The 17,560-nt window shown below is 39.8% G+C and overlaps 1 protein-coding gene across 12 annotated transcripts in view; it reads left to right on the top strand.

Moving 5' to 3' along the window:
* Positions 1-17,560, top strand: part of LEPR (leptin receptor) — a 38,906-nt gene that overhangs the window by 16,126 nt on the left and 5,220 nt on the right. For 10 of the 12 annotated variants that reach the window (XM_083845710.1, XM_083845708.1, XM_083845707.1 and 7 more), the window contains 11 exons: positions 1,424-1,720; positions 1,895-2,012; positions 5,615-5,814; positions 7,891-8,039; positions 8,280-8,439; positions 8,528-8,610; positions 9,294-9,510; positions 10,661-10,843; positions 11,425-11,520; positions 12,077-12,185; positions 12,860-12,935. In XM_083845710.1, the coding sequence (XP_083701836.1) occupies positions 1,424-1,720; positions 1,895-2,012; positions 5,615-5,814; positions 7,891-8,039; positions 8,280-8,439; positions 8,528-8,610; positions 9,294-9,510; positions 10,661-10,843; positions 11,425-11,520; positions 12,077-12,185; positions 12,860-12,935 (1,688 nt within the window). Of the gene's footprint in view, positions 1-1,423; positions 1,721-1,894; positions 2,013-5,614; positions 5,815-7,890; positions 8,040-8,279; positions 8,440-8,527; positions 8,611-9,293; positions 9,511-10,660; positions 10,844-11,424; positions 11,629-12,076; positions 12,186-12,859; positions 12,936-13,550; positions 17,277-17,560 lie in introns of those variants that run through there. The other 2 variants (XM_083845705.1, XR_014587265.1) reach the window with 2 other exon arrangements.

Raw genomic sequence — 17,560 nt, forward strand, 5'->3', positions numbered from 1 at the left:
TATGCAATTGTATTAAACATACATCTCATCAGCAAAATAACCCCATTGTGATAAGCCTAATTCAGCGTAGAGAGAGTAATTTCTTCACTGCAGGAGGCTCAAATTGACATATGTTCCCAATGGCCAATGTTGGGATGAGCCAGTGGAAGAACAGTGGAGTGTGCAGCACAGCTGGCAGTTGTTAACAGGAATGCTGCCTTGAATTCAGGTGTGCACATTACTGACAGAAGAGTATATGCTGAAATCAAGCAGTTACATGTTTGTACAGCTGACTAGTTTCATGTTCTGATTTATATTTAGTAAGAAAGTCTCTGACAATGACAGTATTTTAGGTCTTCTCTGCTATCTAAGAGGGCCTGTGTTTTGGAAAAATGCTGAAAATATCTGAGGTGGTTCCTGAACTGCAAAAAGCAAACCTGGCCAGTTAAGGAGTTCGGTGCTGGCTTTGGGTCTCTCTTGGACAAACTGTTCATTTTCAGCCAGTGTATAACACATGCAGCTTCCCAAAGTACTTGACTGATGGAGGCTGAGCTTATGCATGTGTACGTGCTTTGCAAAATCAGTGTCTTTATGCCTAGGTGAATTGCTTATTGAATCACTGCTACCATTTGGTATCAACTACGTTGTTCAGATTGTAAAGCATTTTTTTAGAGATTAATCTCCTGGTGACTTTAATAGGAGCAGGATTACTAACTATTGGAAAGCTTGATTTTTCTGTGCTTCTGAATCGCAAATCTCTCAAAGCCTATGTTCCAGTATTACAGTCATGGTTCAGCTAGCATATGCCTTCGACATCCTTTCACGGTTCAGAGAGTTGGATATATATATTTTTTAAACCTAAACATTGCTCTTCACTCAATTGGATTTTCTCTCACTTCTACCTGAGGACAATTTTACAATTTTAACATCTGTGGTGTATGCACTGGTGAGTTGTGCTGCAGAGGCTAACTCTTTCTAGGCTCCAAGTACTTCTTGCAGCATTCAAATAAGATGATTTTTCAAAAGTGGATAAACACACTCATTTAGTTGGACCTGATGCCTTAAAAAAAAAGTGGGCTGAGTATGAAGTAGCAGTGTTGATCTAGTTTCCCAAGATTTAATTTACAAAAGCCTATATGACTCTGTTTCACTTATGCTGCTGTGCATTGTTTTTCACTCTACTCCCCAGTGATTTTCTGCTCATTTAATTCCTGTTTGCCTAGGGATATTAAAGATTATTTTTATCAGAATTTACAGACATCAGTTATAGGAGGAGACAGTCAACGGCCTATTTCTGCTCCTCTGCCCTGTAACGATTAATAATAATCAAGCTGGAAGAAGTAGGTGATTTAGAAATACAACTGGATAATAAAGATTTTCTATTGACATATGTTTTGTTGTTGTTCTGATTCTGATCTCAATGGACTTTTTTCCTTCCTTGTAGCTGAAGTCTTGTACTTCCCTTCTAAGATACTGACCAGTGTTGGTTCTAATGTTTCATTTCATTGCATCTATAAAAACAAAAACAAGAACGTATTGTCAAGGAAGATTGTTTGGTGGCTGAATTTAGCAGAAGAAATCCCAGAAAGTCAGTATACGCTTGTGAATGATCGCGTAAGCAAAGTTACTCTTTTCAACTTGAAAGCAACAAAACCTAGAGGAAATTTCTTCTATAACGCATTGTACTGTTGTCATCAAAATAGGGAATGTCATCATAGATACGCTGAATTATATGTAGTAGGTAAGATTCCAGATGATTTACAATTATAATTTTGGTGCATTTTAATAGTAAGGTTAGAATATTTCAGTCTTAAACTCTACTTAGCTTTTATCCAGTAGTTATGTCTTGTAATGCATGTTTTATGTATAAAGAATTATATCTTTATTAATAAACATTTAATGTGTTTTTAATTAGATGTGAATATCAATATCAAATGTGAAACTGATGGGTACTTAACTAAAATGACTTGCAGATGGTCCACAAACCCAAACACTTTGCTCGTGGGGAGTTCCTTGCAGTTAAGATACTACAGGTGTGTATAGCTTTAAATGCACTCTTTGTTTGGAAAGTGCTACCCTGGAAATACTTTAACAGCAAAGAATTCTGAATAGTTGTAATTATGAAATGTGCAGTTTCTGTAAGCTGGATTTTTCCTTAGCTGGGACTCCAGAGGCATCAACCACACGTGCAGAACAGGGACTGTAGATATCTGAGCATGTAATGTGGATTTTATTTACCTGTTTTTTTTTTTTAGCATTTGTGAAACTTGTAGGTGCAATTCAGAAGCCAGTTCTGTAAATACAGTTTAAAAGTAGAACACAAATATTAAACAGCTCAGTTGTGACAGCAGGCCTGAATCTAATTGAACTAATATGCTTTTTAAGCTTTTATTTTTCTTTCGAGCCAGTCTTCCTTTCTGCTTGCATTAGATGACTGGATGTAAGTTCATCTGGCTCTTAAAGTGGATATGTTTGCAGGTATCAGTTAGGAAAATCTTCTAGTTGCTTATTTCCAAAAACTGTAAGGAAATAATTAAAAAACAAAGCAAAACAACCAAACAAAAAACCCCACCTCCTAGTGAGAGTGACGGAGCACTGAGCACTAACCCAGACTGGCTCTAGCATCTCTGTCCTTGGAGATCTTCAGACCTCAACTGGACAGGACCTTGGGCAGCTTCATCAGGCTTTGACTTTAACCCTGCTCTATACTGGGGGTTGGACTTTAGACCTCTTGAGTTCTCCACTTCATCATCAAGTTTTCTAGAACCTTTTTTTCTACTTGTAGATAGTACATAAACATAGAGGAACAGCATGTATTTCATTCCAGATGAAAACAAAACAAAACTAACTTAGATGGAGATAAACTTGGTTCCTAAAGGGACTGTTGCTTTATGAAGGTAGTGTTTTTGGTGGCTAGAGCAATTCTTACTTTTCATGGTCTTGCTCGGGCATTTTGGCCTTGCTTGTTTTCAGATGGTTGAATAGAAAGCAACTTTCAAGTCAAGACCAAATTCTTATGATGCTACGACAGTGAAAAAGCCACTGATGCCAATGGAATCTTCCCAGACCCAGTCCGACATAATGGGTCACAAAATGTCAGCTTTTCTTGAGAAATGTTTGAACAAATGTTTCTAAAACTGTGAAACAGGCCTCCTGTTGAGATCCTCTGTTTTTCTGAGCTTTCCACCTTGTTTTTTTAAGGACGAAGAGTAGTTAAAGGACTAGGAAGGAGATTTCTTACTCTACAAAGAGAAGACTGAGTAAGCTCAAGGCAATGTTTTGTAGACAGCTAACGTTACAGCTGTTTCTTTGCCTTTAGGCATCTGTTCTACTCTGCAGCTAACGTTTCTTCTTGTCCATGCCCCTACATTAACAAAGCAGTTCTTATAACCTCTACAGGTTCCTTCTTAGCTCCTTGGAGCTTTTATTTTTTTTTTATTTGTCTTTTGGACACACAAGAAAACTGGGGTGGGTTGCAGAAAAAAAAAATTTAAAAAAGACAAAAATGATTATTAAATCAGTGATATAATAATCTTCATTCATACAATTAGTGCCTGTGAAAGTATTGCTTTACCATGAAATAAAAAGAATCCCTTTGAGATACTAACACATTGAGTTTGAGAGTTTTCCTAGAACCATGCTAGTATTTATACAAACAAGATAGACAGACAGCCCGTCCTGAGGAATAATCTTTTGTTTTACTGGACTCTTTGCTGGACTAGTTATGCAAAAGTTTTGCCAAAATAGGCTTAAATCAGTCCTCAGAGCCTAATCCTTTGGAAAACTGGACTGTCTTTGCTAATGAAGGTGGGTTTAATTTCTGAAATATTATCGTACCACGATAAATATTTCTCAGGATTTTGTGGACTAAAGCAATCACTGGAATGGTTGAGATTTCATGTGGAGACTTTTAGGGCAGGATTAGTGACTGACTGACTAGTAAGGTAGGTTTTGTTTTGACTGTCTTCACAAATATGAATGTAATGAGTGCACTGCTGGGCAGGGAGCCTGAAATAAACACTGTGCTGCTCTTGCCATGTCTTTTATTCCCACTTCTTCATTGTTCAGGTTTAGCTAAAAAAAGGTGTGGTTGTTTTTTTTTTTTTTGAATGCTACATGATAACCTGTCCTACATGATAACCTGTCCATTTGCTGCAGTGTTCATGCCTGATGAAACACTGAACAGTAATACAACTGAAAATGCTTGCCAAATGCTAGTATTTAATATGATATTTCCTTCCGTCTGTTGGGTTGCTTTGTTTTGGTTGTTTGGGGTTTTTCTGAGTTTTGTTTGTGTCTGGTTCTGCTTTGTTAATACTAAGGTCTGAAAGATCAAATAAATAAACAAATGAAGTTCATGGGGAACCCACATGAATGTAATGACTACCAAAAAGTTTCAGGATAGGACTTTTAAAGATTTATAGCTATGAAAACAGCATCATCATTTGCATAGCATTCTATTGTATATTGTGAACAAAGATACAAAATGAACGTTTACTAGCCTGAGACGTGCTAAAATGGTCATTTTTTTTAAATTGTCCAAGCTTGATTATAGGAGGCAAGGATAAATATACTGGAGTTGCGAGTGTTTTGTTAGACATAGGCAAGTCTTCAGGATAAAGGTTAGAAATTAAATGTTGCACTGACATCAGACGCATCAGATTTTCCAAGAGCACACAGCTATTCTTCTTACTGATGTGATTACATTTCACAGATGAAACCCCATGCTCTGTAATAATGTGGTGTGCTAGCTTTGCATGTTGGTGTTTTGTTTTCGTTGGCTTGTAACTGCGTCTTCCTCTGCAGTCAGTGCTGCCAACAGCAACAGCGCAGAAATGATCATCCTAGAAAAACAGAATGCTAAACGAAAGCTTCAAAGCTCCAGACAACTGTTTAATCAGTATTAGCTATGTTGACAGGAAGAGGAAGGATTCAGCTAAGTCTTAACTTTTGTGGTCCGGCTGAATAGCTAATACCCGATCTGGCCACTCTTACCGCAAGTCTGAGCTGTGCCCAAGCTTAGGAGAAATTTGGAAACTTGCTTTCCCACCTCAGATAAGGTGTCACTGCCGTTTTGTCCAGAGTCCAGGTCTCCTCTTCTGTGGCCAGATGTGATACCGACCACATGTGGGATTTTAATACCACCCTCTAGCATTGATACTCATGTGGGATTTCAGTCTCCTGGAGACTTCCCTGTGCAAATCTGTTTGGGCCACTTTGCCCTGGACATCAGGTGGTGTCTGGAAAGGCATATTCCTGGCTGGAGGGCTGCGTTGTTAAGGAAAAGCACTCAAGTAACACGATTCATGAGTATTAGAGATGCCCGTACCTTTCTTTTTGTACCTCTTCACGTTGTTAGTCTGTTATCAAAAGATTTTGCACTGGGGAGAGCCTTCCATACCCTGCTGTTCTTTTCAGGCTAAGAGCCAGAGCTTTAAGGAGTAACACCACAGTGTTATTTATCCATTCAGTGCAGACTTAGTTTGGACAGATCTTGAACTTATCATCGAAAAAAATCACACGTTTCCAGTGACACCATCTGTATTAATTGCCTTCTGAGTTCTATTTTATTGATGTCATGAGCAGCTTGTTGTTGCAGTGTATTAACTTAATGTTTTTTTTCCTCTTTTTTAAGGAGCAAAATTTATTGTCCTAACTTTCCAAGTATCCCTCCAGAATCAGAGGTGAAAGAATGCCTTTTACAGAGGAATCATTCTTATGAGTGCATATTTCAGCCTATTTTTCTTTTATCTGGATATACCCTGTGGATAGAGTTTAAGCACTCACTAGGAACACTTGAGTCCTCACCAACTTGCGTCGTTCCAGCAGATGTGGGTAGGTCAAGATTTCTGCACGTCTTTCTTTGCTTGTGACCTTGGATTTCATACCTTATATGGTATAGATAAAGTACTTCATAGCATTTTAAATGTATTACATTGTGGAAAGAACATAAAAACATAAGAGTTTCAGTGTCATCTTCTAGAAAACATTGGATTAAATGTTATTTCCATAGATTTTGCTTGGCACAGGAGCAGACTGTAGCTGCAGCTAGTACCTATAAAATGAAACATTCAGTTTTGCGTGTTTGTCCTCAACTGTTTTGCAAAGACATCTACAGAAAAAAAAAAGGAGTATTTTAAAAATCAGTCTAATTTTTAAGATTCTTGACTAGCTAACTTTTCTGCTCTTCAGCTGGTTAAGGTTTTCTCCTATGAGGAGAGCGCAGGAGATCTGGGACTGCTCAGCCTGGAAAAGAGGAGGCTCAGGGGGATCTCAATGACTGTAAATAACCGAAGGGAGGTGCAAAGCCTCAGCCCTACTGTGATTCTCTGGAGGCCGTGCTTTGTTGCAGTGTAGTGCTACATGTGAATTAGTTACATGCCTGCTCATTCCTGTTTAAAATCACAGGAACTGTTTATGTTCTTGCACGCTTTTGCAAAGTTTATTTTGCAACACACAGAGCACTTAAATGTGTGTGAAAGCTAGAGGCAGAAACAGTGTTTGAGTGTTTTCAAACACTGCAAAATGTGCAAAGCAAGTCTTGTTGTCTGGTCCGTGAGTCAGAGCATTCGTTGGACTGTGTATTGCTTTGGACACAAATGTGAACATATGCAGAGAGAACACGCTGCAGCTTTGGCTTTGTGTGACTTTTGCAAAAAAATTGTTCTACATCCATCCACAAAGAGGAAATAGCAGTTTTCTACCCACAATTAGTGTTTTCAATAGATAAGTTCCTTCTGTATTCTAGGTAGACCACAGAACTGCTACATGAAATAAAGCAAAATAATATATATCTATTTGGGGGGGCAGGGAGGGAGAAGTGTGCACATAACATAAATTAAACCAAACTATGCTTTTCATTTCAAATTTTAAATAGAGTGAGCAAAAAATGAATTTATAGGAAGGAAATGAGAAGTTTAATGCATTTATAACTAAGTGGGGTACGGGATTTAGCATTTGATCATTACTGTTTTGGTGGCCTTGTGGTTTTCAAGGTTGCTTCTGTCTAGTTCAAAGAGGATTGTTTGGCAGCCTTGAGCTTCAGAAATAAAAGTGGTGTAAGGGTTGGTGGGGGAGGTCCTGCACTTTTACTGCTTAGAAAATTTGCCAAAAAACCTGGCGCTTGCCTGCATGGCAGCTGTACTGTTAGTCTGTGTCAGGGGCTTCTGTGCTCTGCGGGGTGTAAGAGGTTGGTTGGCTGTGTTCTTCTGGGGAGAGGTAGTGGCTCTGTGTGATGCTGCCCAGTGAGGAGTGCTAGCAAGTGCAGGCTATCAGCTGCAGCAGCCCACAGACCTTCAGGAGGCTGGTTTACTCAAGCCAGCCCTTCAAGGATAAAGCAATGAATGGAATTGACCTACATTGGATGGAGGATGCTCTGTATTGTCGTAAAATAAAACCTGTGCATTCTGGCCTTGCCCAGGATTTAAAGCTTATTTCAAGTTTTTTTTTTTTTCTTTCTCCTTCCTCACCAGGTAAGTGATCAAAACAAATTTATTCTAACTTTGCTTTGTTAGCAAACTGGGGCTTTCTGACATTCACATCCAGTTTGTTGGAGAAGCTCAGTTCTGATGAAATTTTCTGTAAAATAAAACCTTCACATAAAATCTCCATTAATGTTTGTATAAGCCTGCACTTTCCACATCCTTTAGAAGATTTGCCTTTCTGGGCCACATATGCTTCTACTTTGTATACTGGGGCACCCTATTAGTGCCAGGCTGCATCTTTTGCCGTTAGTACCAGGGGATGAATTGTTGTTTGCTTTATGATCCAACTTTACCTGGAGTAGCGGAGGCCATGATGTTGCCTGCCACCCTTGGGAAGGAAGAAGGTAGACCACAATGACTTGATTTAATGCGAAATGTCAGTGCAGATATTAGTCTTTTTTTTTTTTTCTCTCTTTCAATTTTCTAGTGAAGCCACTTCCTCCCTCTGACATTAAAGCAGAGATCACCAGAAATGATGGGCTGCTGAATGTGAGCTGGACAAACCCTGTGTTTACAAACGATGATCTTAAATTTCAGATTCGGTATGCTGAGAACAGGGAAGAACTAACATGGGAGGTACTGTTTTTTTAAAATCTGTATTGAAGTGTGAATTGTTGCAGTGTTATTTAGTGTGTCAGCTAGGATTTACGGAGTTTGTTGTATTTAGTGAATCACAGTTCTGAGCATTGCATTATCTAGCAAAGGATGTGACTGAGGGGGCCACTTTTCACTTGATTTATTTTTAGGAGTTTTGATCGTAACAAATGCCTAAACAACCTTTTTTTCTTACTCTGACTATTTCGACTTCTGTTACAGCTGTATGAAATTTCAAATGTGCCAACAAGATCAGCTATGATAAAGGTTCAGAAACTCTGTGTTGAGTATGTTGTTCAGGTCCGCTGCAGAGCACTGGATGGTTTAGGTTACTGGAGCAACTGGAGCAGATCAGCTTATGCAGTTGTGAGAGATATCAAAGGTACGTGTGCTTTCAGAGCGTGCTCTGATGCTCGGTCCGGTTTCAGACTCAGATGTGACACTGTTCTTTCAAAACTGTAATCTTGCAGCTCCCTTACAAGGCCCTGAGTTTTGGAGAGTTGTTGTTGAAGATCCAGCCAGGAGGCAGAAAAATGTTACCCTCCTGTGGAAGGTGAGAGCGCTTAGATTTTGGTCTTTCACTTTGAAAGATGCATGACCCAAAAGCATTGGTAGAATTAATGAAAATGATAATGATAAGCACGTGCCTCCCTGCCCTGAGAGGCAACCTAGGGTGGTCACTGTTTACAGGACTTGGTTTGCAGCACGCTTGCAGGTTTTTGCTGCCAATTTCTGCTAACCGAGTTCTCTGAGCAGAATGTGCCACTGAGTCCTAGACAGCTGCCTGTACAAACACCTCGGCAATGGCACGTAAACTGGGCAAAGCTGTGTTAAAAGGTTAACGCAGGATAGAGGGGAAAAAGTGCATCAGTGGCTGGCCGCTCCTGTTTGTCTGTGCAGCGATGTTAGGTGTGCAAACAGTCATCTGTGTTTTTCAGTCCTGGAAAATGCTAACAGAAAATTGTGAACTGTTTGAGGAGTGTGAAAGTTTATATTTCCTTGTATCCTCCCCCCCCCGCTTCAATGGAAAGATAGCAAGTAAGGGTGCCAGCTTTCAGATAGAGAAGTTAAGTCTTTAAATGGACTACAGTGTCTTTGCTAAAATATATGTCTATAAAATATCTTTCTTGGGTCACGTTTTCTTAGAACTCTTTAAAACCAACACCTTCTGCCCAAATGATGTTTCCTTTTGAAATCAAAGACTGGAAAATTAATTAATGCCACTGTTTGCTGCAGCCACTGATGAAGAATCACTCATTGTGCAGTGTGAGCCGATACATTATAAAGCATCAGACATCGGAAAACACCACGTGGTCAGAATATGTCGATAAAGGCACTACCTGTTTATTTCCATGGACCGAACACACACATACCATTACAGTTTTAGCCATGAATTCAATTGGAGTTTCTTCAGTTAATTTTAATTTAACTCTATCACAGCAATTGAGCACAGGTAAGAACACCAGTTAGTTACCATTTTGCGATGTGGAATATGTTAGGAATTCTTGTAATGCTTTTGGGCAAAGCTTTCTTTGTAATAAAAATCCCTTTGTTAAAAGAAAAATCATGATATGTTCACCTGTATTATGGGAATCAGATTCTGTATCTCTCCAACAGATCTATTTGAAAAATGAAATTTCTATTGCGTGAAAATTGTAATGAACTTTAGATTGGGAAAAAAGTCGTCCTTAACAGTTGTCCTTCACTAACAGAATCTAAAGTAATTGATCAAATAAAAATGAAATCATACTGTAAAACGGATCTTTCATCCTCTTTGTCTTGGGAACACCCAGCATTCCTGCTAGGGAATGTTTTGTTGTTTCCAAAATGAAATGTGGTTTAATTTCTCTGGCTGCTCACCTGACAGGGTGCCAGAATGCATAGTTCTCAGAGGTTTGGCTTTACTCCCTGGGCAGCCTTTTCATCGGTTCAGCTGCATTCTGCTTTATTAATAAAATAAAGGCTATCGGTTCTGACAATTTCAACTGTGTAACATTCATATGCAAATGTATAATGTGGGAAACGTTACTGCAGTCTATTCATAGAACTTTACAGCTGTAATGCAATTTTAGAAGCATTTTTATAGGTAAAAAGGTCTTTCTGGTTGTTCTGGAAAGCCTGTAGTTGGTAGCAGATGTAAGGGGAAGCATTTGTTTGCCTGGATTTGATCTGGGTATGTTACTTAGAGAGATTTACTGGGATTTAGCTTACAGGCTCCCAGTGTGTGTTTTACTAGCTAAATGTTGACAGTCCATTTGTTGATAATTTCTTAGCTAAGCACTGATAATTAAGGCGGTACATGTGAGAACCAGGCTATTTGTTTAATGTTTGGTAAGAAACTTGGTCTGTTTAGTGTTCCGGATTAGTTGTTGTGAACCATGCTTCACTGGCTTAAAGAGAATTAAGTTTGCTTACGTGAACTAAGGATCAAGCTTTATTGTATAAAGATAAAAACAAACAAAAACACAAAAAACTAAAGAAGTAAATAGTGAAGCTCCAAAACTGTCATGCATTTTACAGCATACACCTCTCCTGCTAAGCCAGCTCTCATCTCACCTCTGTCAGAGTTCACGTAATTCACTCTTTTGTCCTTGTTTTGGCAGTGGATGCTGTGCAGTCACTCATTGCTTACCCAGTGAACAGCACTTGTGTGATTTTGACTTGGACGCTTTCACCTCACACATATGTGATAACGTCTTTTGTTATTGAGTGGAAAAACCTTAACAAAGAAGAGGAGATGAAATGGGTACGAGTTCCTCCGAATACTAGTAAATATTATATTTATGGTGAGTGTGTACTTGAAAATGTAATGCATTATGTTAATTGTTATTGAATAGAAAAATCTAGCATTTTTCTGAGTTCTTACATTTCTTCCCCCTTTCTCTGTTTGTGATTTATATTTTTTTTATGGTAAGGAACAGTAGAACAATTTTTAATTATCGTTAGTGGACTGACTGTAAAGGACTGACTGTTGCATTCATAATCCAGGTTGACAAAGAATGAAGCTCAGGTGTGTGTTCATTTTTTGGCAATACGATAAAATTAGTTCTGGAATACTGACCATACCAGCTAATTATGTAAGTTAATATGTGTTAATTCCATCTGCATTTTTGGCTTTAATCTTAGAAAATTTTATAATAGTTGCATAAAGGTGTTAATTCCATTGAAAAAAATAATGCTAGATTATGCTGTAAAGATTAATAGTTTTAATCTTTTGATATTAAAGTGCATATCTATAAAAGACGACTTTTGTTATGACCCCTCTGGGCTGGTCTGAACTCTGATATGTGACCAGAGCCTCTCTGGAGGTCACTGTTTAATAGCAGGGTAATAGTTTTGATTCAAAAGGCTGACTTCTTCTTTCCAGATCACTTTATTCTTATTGAGAAGTACCACTTCAGCCTGTACCCCGTGTTTGCTGGAGGAGTTGGCAAATCCAGAGTGACAGATGAATTTACCAAAGGTGACTTACGGCATCTTTCTTCATGTTATGAAATAGGAGCTTGATAGTAAAAGTTAAGTTTAAATGTGGAAGAAGTCTGTAGTTTATCAGAAGAAAGTCAGTAATAAGGTAACTTTAATACATCTATAAACTGCTCGAGATTTCAGTTGCTTTAATTTGAAAACTGTGTGAAGTTAATTGAGGGAGGGAGGCAACTGAATTCCCATCATCTTAACTTAACAGCTGAGATCCTAGGTCTCTGTGATTCTTCGTTCTCCAATTACGGGCTATTCTCTTATTTTATGTGCTCTGATTTCATTCCCCAATAACAAGGGAGCAGGGGGGACCTCCCCCAGCGATGGAGGAGTCACCTCTATTTAAAATAATTCATTCCCTTTTGTCTGTTTGTTCTCGAGGTAAAAGTTCATTGATCTGCAATAAAACTTTATCAAGGTTTTTTTTTTTTTGAGGGAGGGCTTGCGCTGTTGCTTCTACTGTTTATATAAATGTTCGTTATTTCCCGTTTACAAACTTTTCAGAAAAATTATTTCTCCTGCATTATCTGCATCCCTTTTAGTTCCAGATGGATATGAAAACCAGAATAATGCTAGCCTCTATATGGTTCTGCCAATAGTTATTTCAACCTTGGTTTTGTTGCTTGGAGCATTGCTGATTTCACAGCAAAGGTAAGTTCATTTTTATATAAAAGTCACAGCCTTCCAAAGGTGATGCAGCTTAGCTGGCTGTGTGCTGAACTGGTGGCCAGTGTCTTTCTGGGGAAAGCTAGGAATTATTTTTATCACTTGTACTTTTGAGATGTACTCAAAGGCAGCGGACTCTGGAATATAGCACCAAGAATTTAAATGTCTCGAGTGCACAGGCTTGTTACCTTGTAAAAGTCAGACCTTCCAGGGCTGGTGTCCTTGTGGTAAGGTGATGATCAGTGCTGTTCTTTTTCCCTGGGAAATACCACTTCAGCCTGTACCACACACTGTTTACTTTTGCAGTGTTTTGTGGACAAGCTAATGAGTGTCAAGTGCTTTGAAGCACTGTGTGTCCCAGATTTAATTGTCATCGCAAATAAAGCCAATTAAAAAAAAATATCTGAGTTTTGTGGAATGTGGGTTGGGGTCTTACTCAGCAAAGACTGCCTGTACGTTTCATAATTTACAAAACTGCCTTATGATATCTCACTTTGTTATTTTTCTATTGAATTTTGACCACCTAGAATATCTGAAATGATTGTTTCATTGTCACACTGTTCTAGATAAATAAAATCACACATGTTCCCTTTCTGACATAGCAAAAGTACAGAATGTATGAGAACAGTACCAACTCCAGAATTTACCTAATATTTCAGAATGAAGAAACTGTTTTGGGAAGATGTTCCAAACCCCAAGAATTGCTCCTGGGCACAAGGAGTTAATTTTCAGAAGGTATGCATTTCCCTGGTGATGCTTCTTCCCCCACCCTGTGGGTCAGGCTGCTCTTTGCTCAGTACTGAACTCTACGTATTGGGTAGACCAAAACCTACCTGAATTGCTTGAATGAAGCTACCTGGAACCTCTGAAGTTAGTAATACAGCAGATCTGTCAGCTGCAGAAATGGGCTAGGACCAGAGACCAGCATCTCTCTTGAATGGAGGGGTGTTTAAATTTCAGGGCTATTAGTAAATCAGTTGTAGAATCAGAGTGTGCCCCATAGGTGTAATGCTCATTTATCTCATTGAGTGCCACATTTGCATCAGTGGCCATATATTTTGCTGGGGTAAACTGCCTCTCAGCACATGAATCAAGAGCTGTGATGTGATGGGCTGTGGCAGGTAAGAGCCTTTACATGGACTTAGCCAGTTTGCAGCAGAAAACAAAGTTTCTCACGGTGTTACGGGTTGACAGTGGGTAATTGCTGAAACAATAATCTAAATTCAGGCCTGTTACTACTAAAAGAAAGAGCACCTCATGGCAGAAGATTTTTTTTTCAGGTATTTAATTTGCATTCCCAGTGAAGGTTTCTTTTCTCATCTTTAATTTTATTTCATTTCATTTAAACAGAGAATGGACATTCTTTGAAGTCTAATCATGGTCACTGCCTGCAGAACCACTGGGCCAGCTCCCAGGCTTCCTATACAGAATTGTTAGAAGATTTTTCTATTTATATTCAGAAGACAGGAAACAGATACAATACAATACTGATTTGCTTAAATATAATGAATCCTGGAAGTAGCTCTGTCAAAAATCTAAAATACCCTTGCAAAAATTAGGAGTAAGTGCCATGTTACAGATCAAAAGATGGTTTGTCACTTGCGTAGGCAGAAACACTTTAGATTTGGTGGTTTTAGTGCCCTGCTGACTAAGGCTGTGACTAGCAGCGGGCTCGATGCTTTCAAGCCCCAGCCTTCAAAAGGAGTTGAAAGAGGAGTTGAAAGGCCTTTCCCAGGATGCAACCGTGGAAGCAGAGATATCAGACAGGTTTGGGATTTATCCAGTTGAAAGCAAGATCTGCCTAGCTGTTGGCTTCACGTTAAAGTGTTTTTTGTTGTTTTTTTAAATTTTTCTAATGAAATATTTGTTTGTTCTAGTCGAGAGGTAGCTTAGGAGTTTCCACTGACTCCAGGCACATCGAGGTGATTGGATCTTGTATTTGCACAAGTACCGGGTTCTTCCGTTAAGGTCTTCTGAAATTATATGTATATATATATGTGGGTGCAGCAGCAACTCAGAGAATGCAGAAACTGTGCCTTGTGCCTTGCTTGATTTTTCCTTGAAATTCCAATATGCATGCTGTTTACCTGGCTTCTTCGTTCATTGTCATTTAAACATGCAGCCAGGTCAGTGCAGATGCCTGAATAATCTGACGTTACATCTGTGTTGGGGAAGGTGCAGTCGTGGTCTGACAGAGGTCGATCAGGCGTTCTCCAGCCTTGCGGCAGCAGTCACAGTGGCTGGCGGTAGCAGAGCCTGTGCCTCTTGGCTTGGTCTAGAAAGCGAAGTGTGCTGTCCCTGTGCAGTTTGTTAAATCCCAGACCGGGCTGACGTGTCTGCTTCCATGGCTGCATCCTGGGAGGGGCTGGGCTCTTTGAACAAGTAGCTGTGAGTTGCAGGAGTATCAGTTGCACCAGCGCACCTGTATTTGTCTGTTTCATCTTTTCATCTGTAGTGATAGGAGCTCGAGACGATCCTTATTATTCCAGATTGCAAAGGTGTATGAAAATTGCACGGTGGATTTGACACACTGGAAATGATTCTCCTCACCAACTGCTAGAGCCAAAATAAGTGTATCAAAGTTGATGATATTTTTAACTAGGAGGGGAAAGTCATGTCCACGCTGACACCCTGGTGATACTGCTCCGTATTCATATGCCTTGTTCCATAATTAATTGGAAAGAAATGATGCATGCAAGTATGAAAGAAATTGAAGTTTGACATGATTTTTGACAGCTTGTTACGTAGTAGAAAACATGCCTCTTTGGTACGGTGTACTAATCTTACTGGAAAACACTGCTTAATGTTAATTGCACTGAAGGCATAGTGCCTGTCCCCAGATGAGCATGATCACCTCTCGCTAGTTTCCTGATGTCCGAGGCTGAAACGCGTTCTTCAAAGCACCGTGTTTAGGGTCCAATTCTGCATTTGTACGTATGCATGCAATTTCCACTAGCGAAAGCAGTGCACAGGACTGGTATGGTATTTACCCCTCACTGTAATAACCATTGATTACACAAATGGCCTGGATACCACTACTGGAAAGTTGTGATGTCTTTCTGAAGGCATCTGCTGTGGAACACATTTTGTCGTGGTACATAGCCGTACTAAATCCTTCAGTCAACATCTAATCATTACTTTGTACGTCCAGTACAGCGTATTGGTATATGGTACTCCTGAACTGCATTTATAGAGTATTCCTTTATCGGGATTGTATTGCTTACAGTAGCAAGAGATTAAAATCACAATTTAAAACAGGCAAATCTTGCATCTAGATTCAGTCTTGCGAGCTTTTACATAATGTCAGAACCATGAAAATTTGTTACTTGCTCAGTAAAATAAACAAAGTTTTAGTGGCTGCTGTTGTAGAATACTAAAGCACAAGTACACATGCTTTCCAAGAAAATTCATGTAAATCCTTCAAAGAATGATGCATATCTAAATTACCCTAGTAAGTCCATGGGGTTACTTGCAACGTATAAAGCTAAAAGCCTGTACAGTCACAATCTGGTCTTGATGGAATTAGGCCAACAGCATATTTCGCTGTATCTGTGTTTAGCAACTAGAGTGCAAAATATTTTCGACTTGAACCTGTCTCAGGCGTGGTAACTGGCGTACAGAGATAGTCTTGCTTCTGACAAGTCTGTGACAAATGCAAGGTAAAACCTAGACTGACCAGGAGGGCAAAACACAACATTGCTTGAAATTCCTTCTTTGTTTGGATCCTGTTTCATCTGGTCAGCAGAGTTTGGGAACTGATGGCCTGGGATTGTGATTTTCGTCCTGAGTTTTACAGAACTGCTCGGCCTGCTGTTCAGCACACTTTGTGCCCAGATTATTCCATACGTGTATATACTGTGGAAATCCAGCGCTGTTCACCCAGCTTACTCTGTAATTCTTGATGTTTTGTTCTCTCAGGATGTTGGGTTATACATTGTATTTGATCTAACTTGTTTTAATAAGTGACATCTGAGCTGGCAGGTGGAGGCTTTTGCCAAACAGCCTACCTGTCTTTGAACGCGACGGATTTAGTCTCTGCAGGCAATGCTATTGACGTGTTTTCTGTGGTGCCTATATGCATTTGTAAGAACAGATACTGGAGGCGGGGGTGAAGAAGGAAGCAGATTTTGGAAGGAGATAAACCATCCCTGCTCAGGACAAACCAGCTGCCGGTTGCAGGAGGGTAGTTGTGGCAGGAGGGCCGTGTCGGGGTCTGGTTGTTCCGAAGCTGCCGGCTGGCCTCTGTCTCCTCTTGGAAAATGCTGCTGGGGCAGTGTCCCCTGCCCGGACCACTTGTCTGCTGGCCACAGCAGTGCCTGTGCAAGTCCCTAGCAAGCCTGTGAGGGAGCAGGTGGCTGTCGCTGGGCAGTGTAAGTTAGGGTTGTTACGGCTTGATACGCACAGCATCGTAGCACTCCTCAGCTCCTTTCAATAGCTGGCCAATTTTTTATGTGCTGCCTGACACGGTCGGAAGCCTGGGAGAGATGCCAGGGTGGGAAGGCGATGGGCTCGTGGGGGCAAGTACCAGAGCAGGCAGAAACCTGCTCACAGGCTTTGCCACACGAGGGCATTGTCACTGCTGGTAGCTAGGCTGAAGCAGCAGCCCGAGCCGTGGAAGTTAGTACGCTCTTTCTATAATTGCGTACCAGTCTAAGTATTTTGACACGTTCCTAGTTGTTCTGGCAGCTTTCCTGCTGTAAAATATGGTTTGCTAATATACACAAAATCTGTTTTAATCTATTTGTCTTGAATTCCTTAGGAAATACAAGTTTTTTCAAGTGATTTTTCCTTTGTAGCTAGGAGTTCCTGTTCTGTTCAGCTCATGCTGTTGTATATTTTATATGTATATAGATTAGGTAGTAGCAAAGCACACATTTCTCCAAAATAAACATGTTTCTCTTTGTGCAGTTCAGACATACAGCTGTTACGTAGATGGGAATGCTTAAAAACACAACGGAAAGACTGAATTTGACCCCAAATAACATAATCCTAGCAGGAGAAGTTATTTTAGTTGGCCTGTATATGATTTAAGATGATTTGTTTATACAGTCTAAATAAAAAGCCAAGAAAATCTAAGGGTATAAGATCTTTGTCTTGCAAAGCACTCGCGTGTGTTTTTAACAATACGTGCATGTTGATTAATGTCGAAACGTTTGGGACCACTCGGCTGCTTGTATTTCAGCTTAAACCATACGCTGTCGTGGCTGGAGTACTGAGCGCTTCACAACACGCTTGCTTTGCAGCACTTGCCCCACAAAGAGGTTCTCGCTTTGTGTTTCCCCTCAGTCTTCACCAACACACAGATGTAAAGAAAAGGGGAGATGATTTTAGGGGATTTTCAATTATATGCTCTGACTAAA

The sequence above is a fragment of the Anser anser genome (genome assembly GCF_964211835.1).
Source record: "Anser anser genome assembly, chromosome: 8".
In the NCBI taxonomy this organism is placed as follows: Eukaryota; Metazoa; Chordata; class Aves; order Anseriformes; family Anatidae; genus Anser; species Anser anser.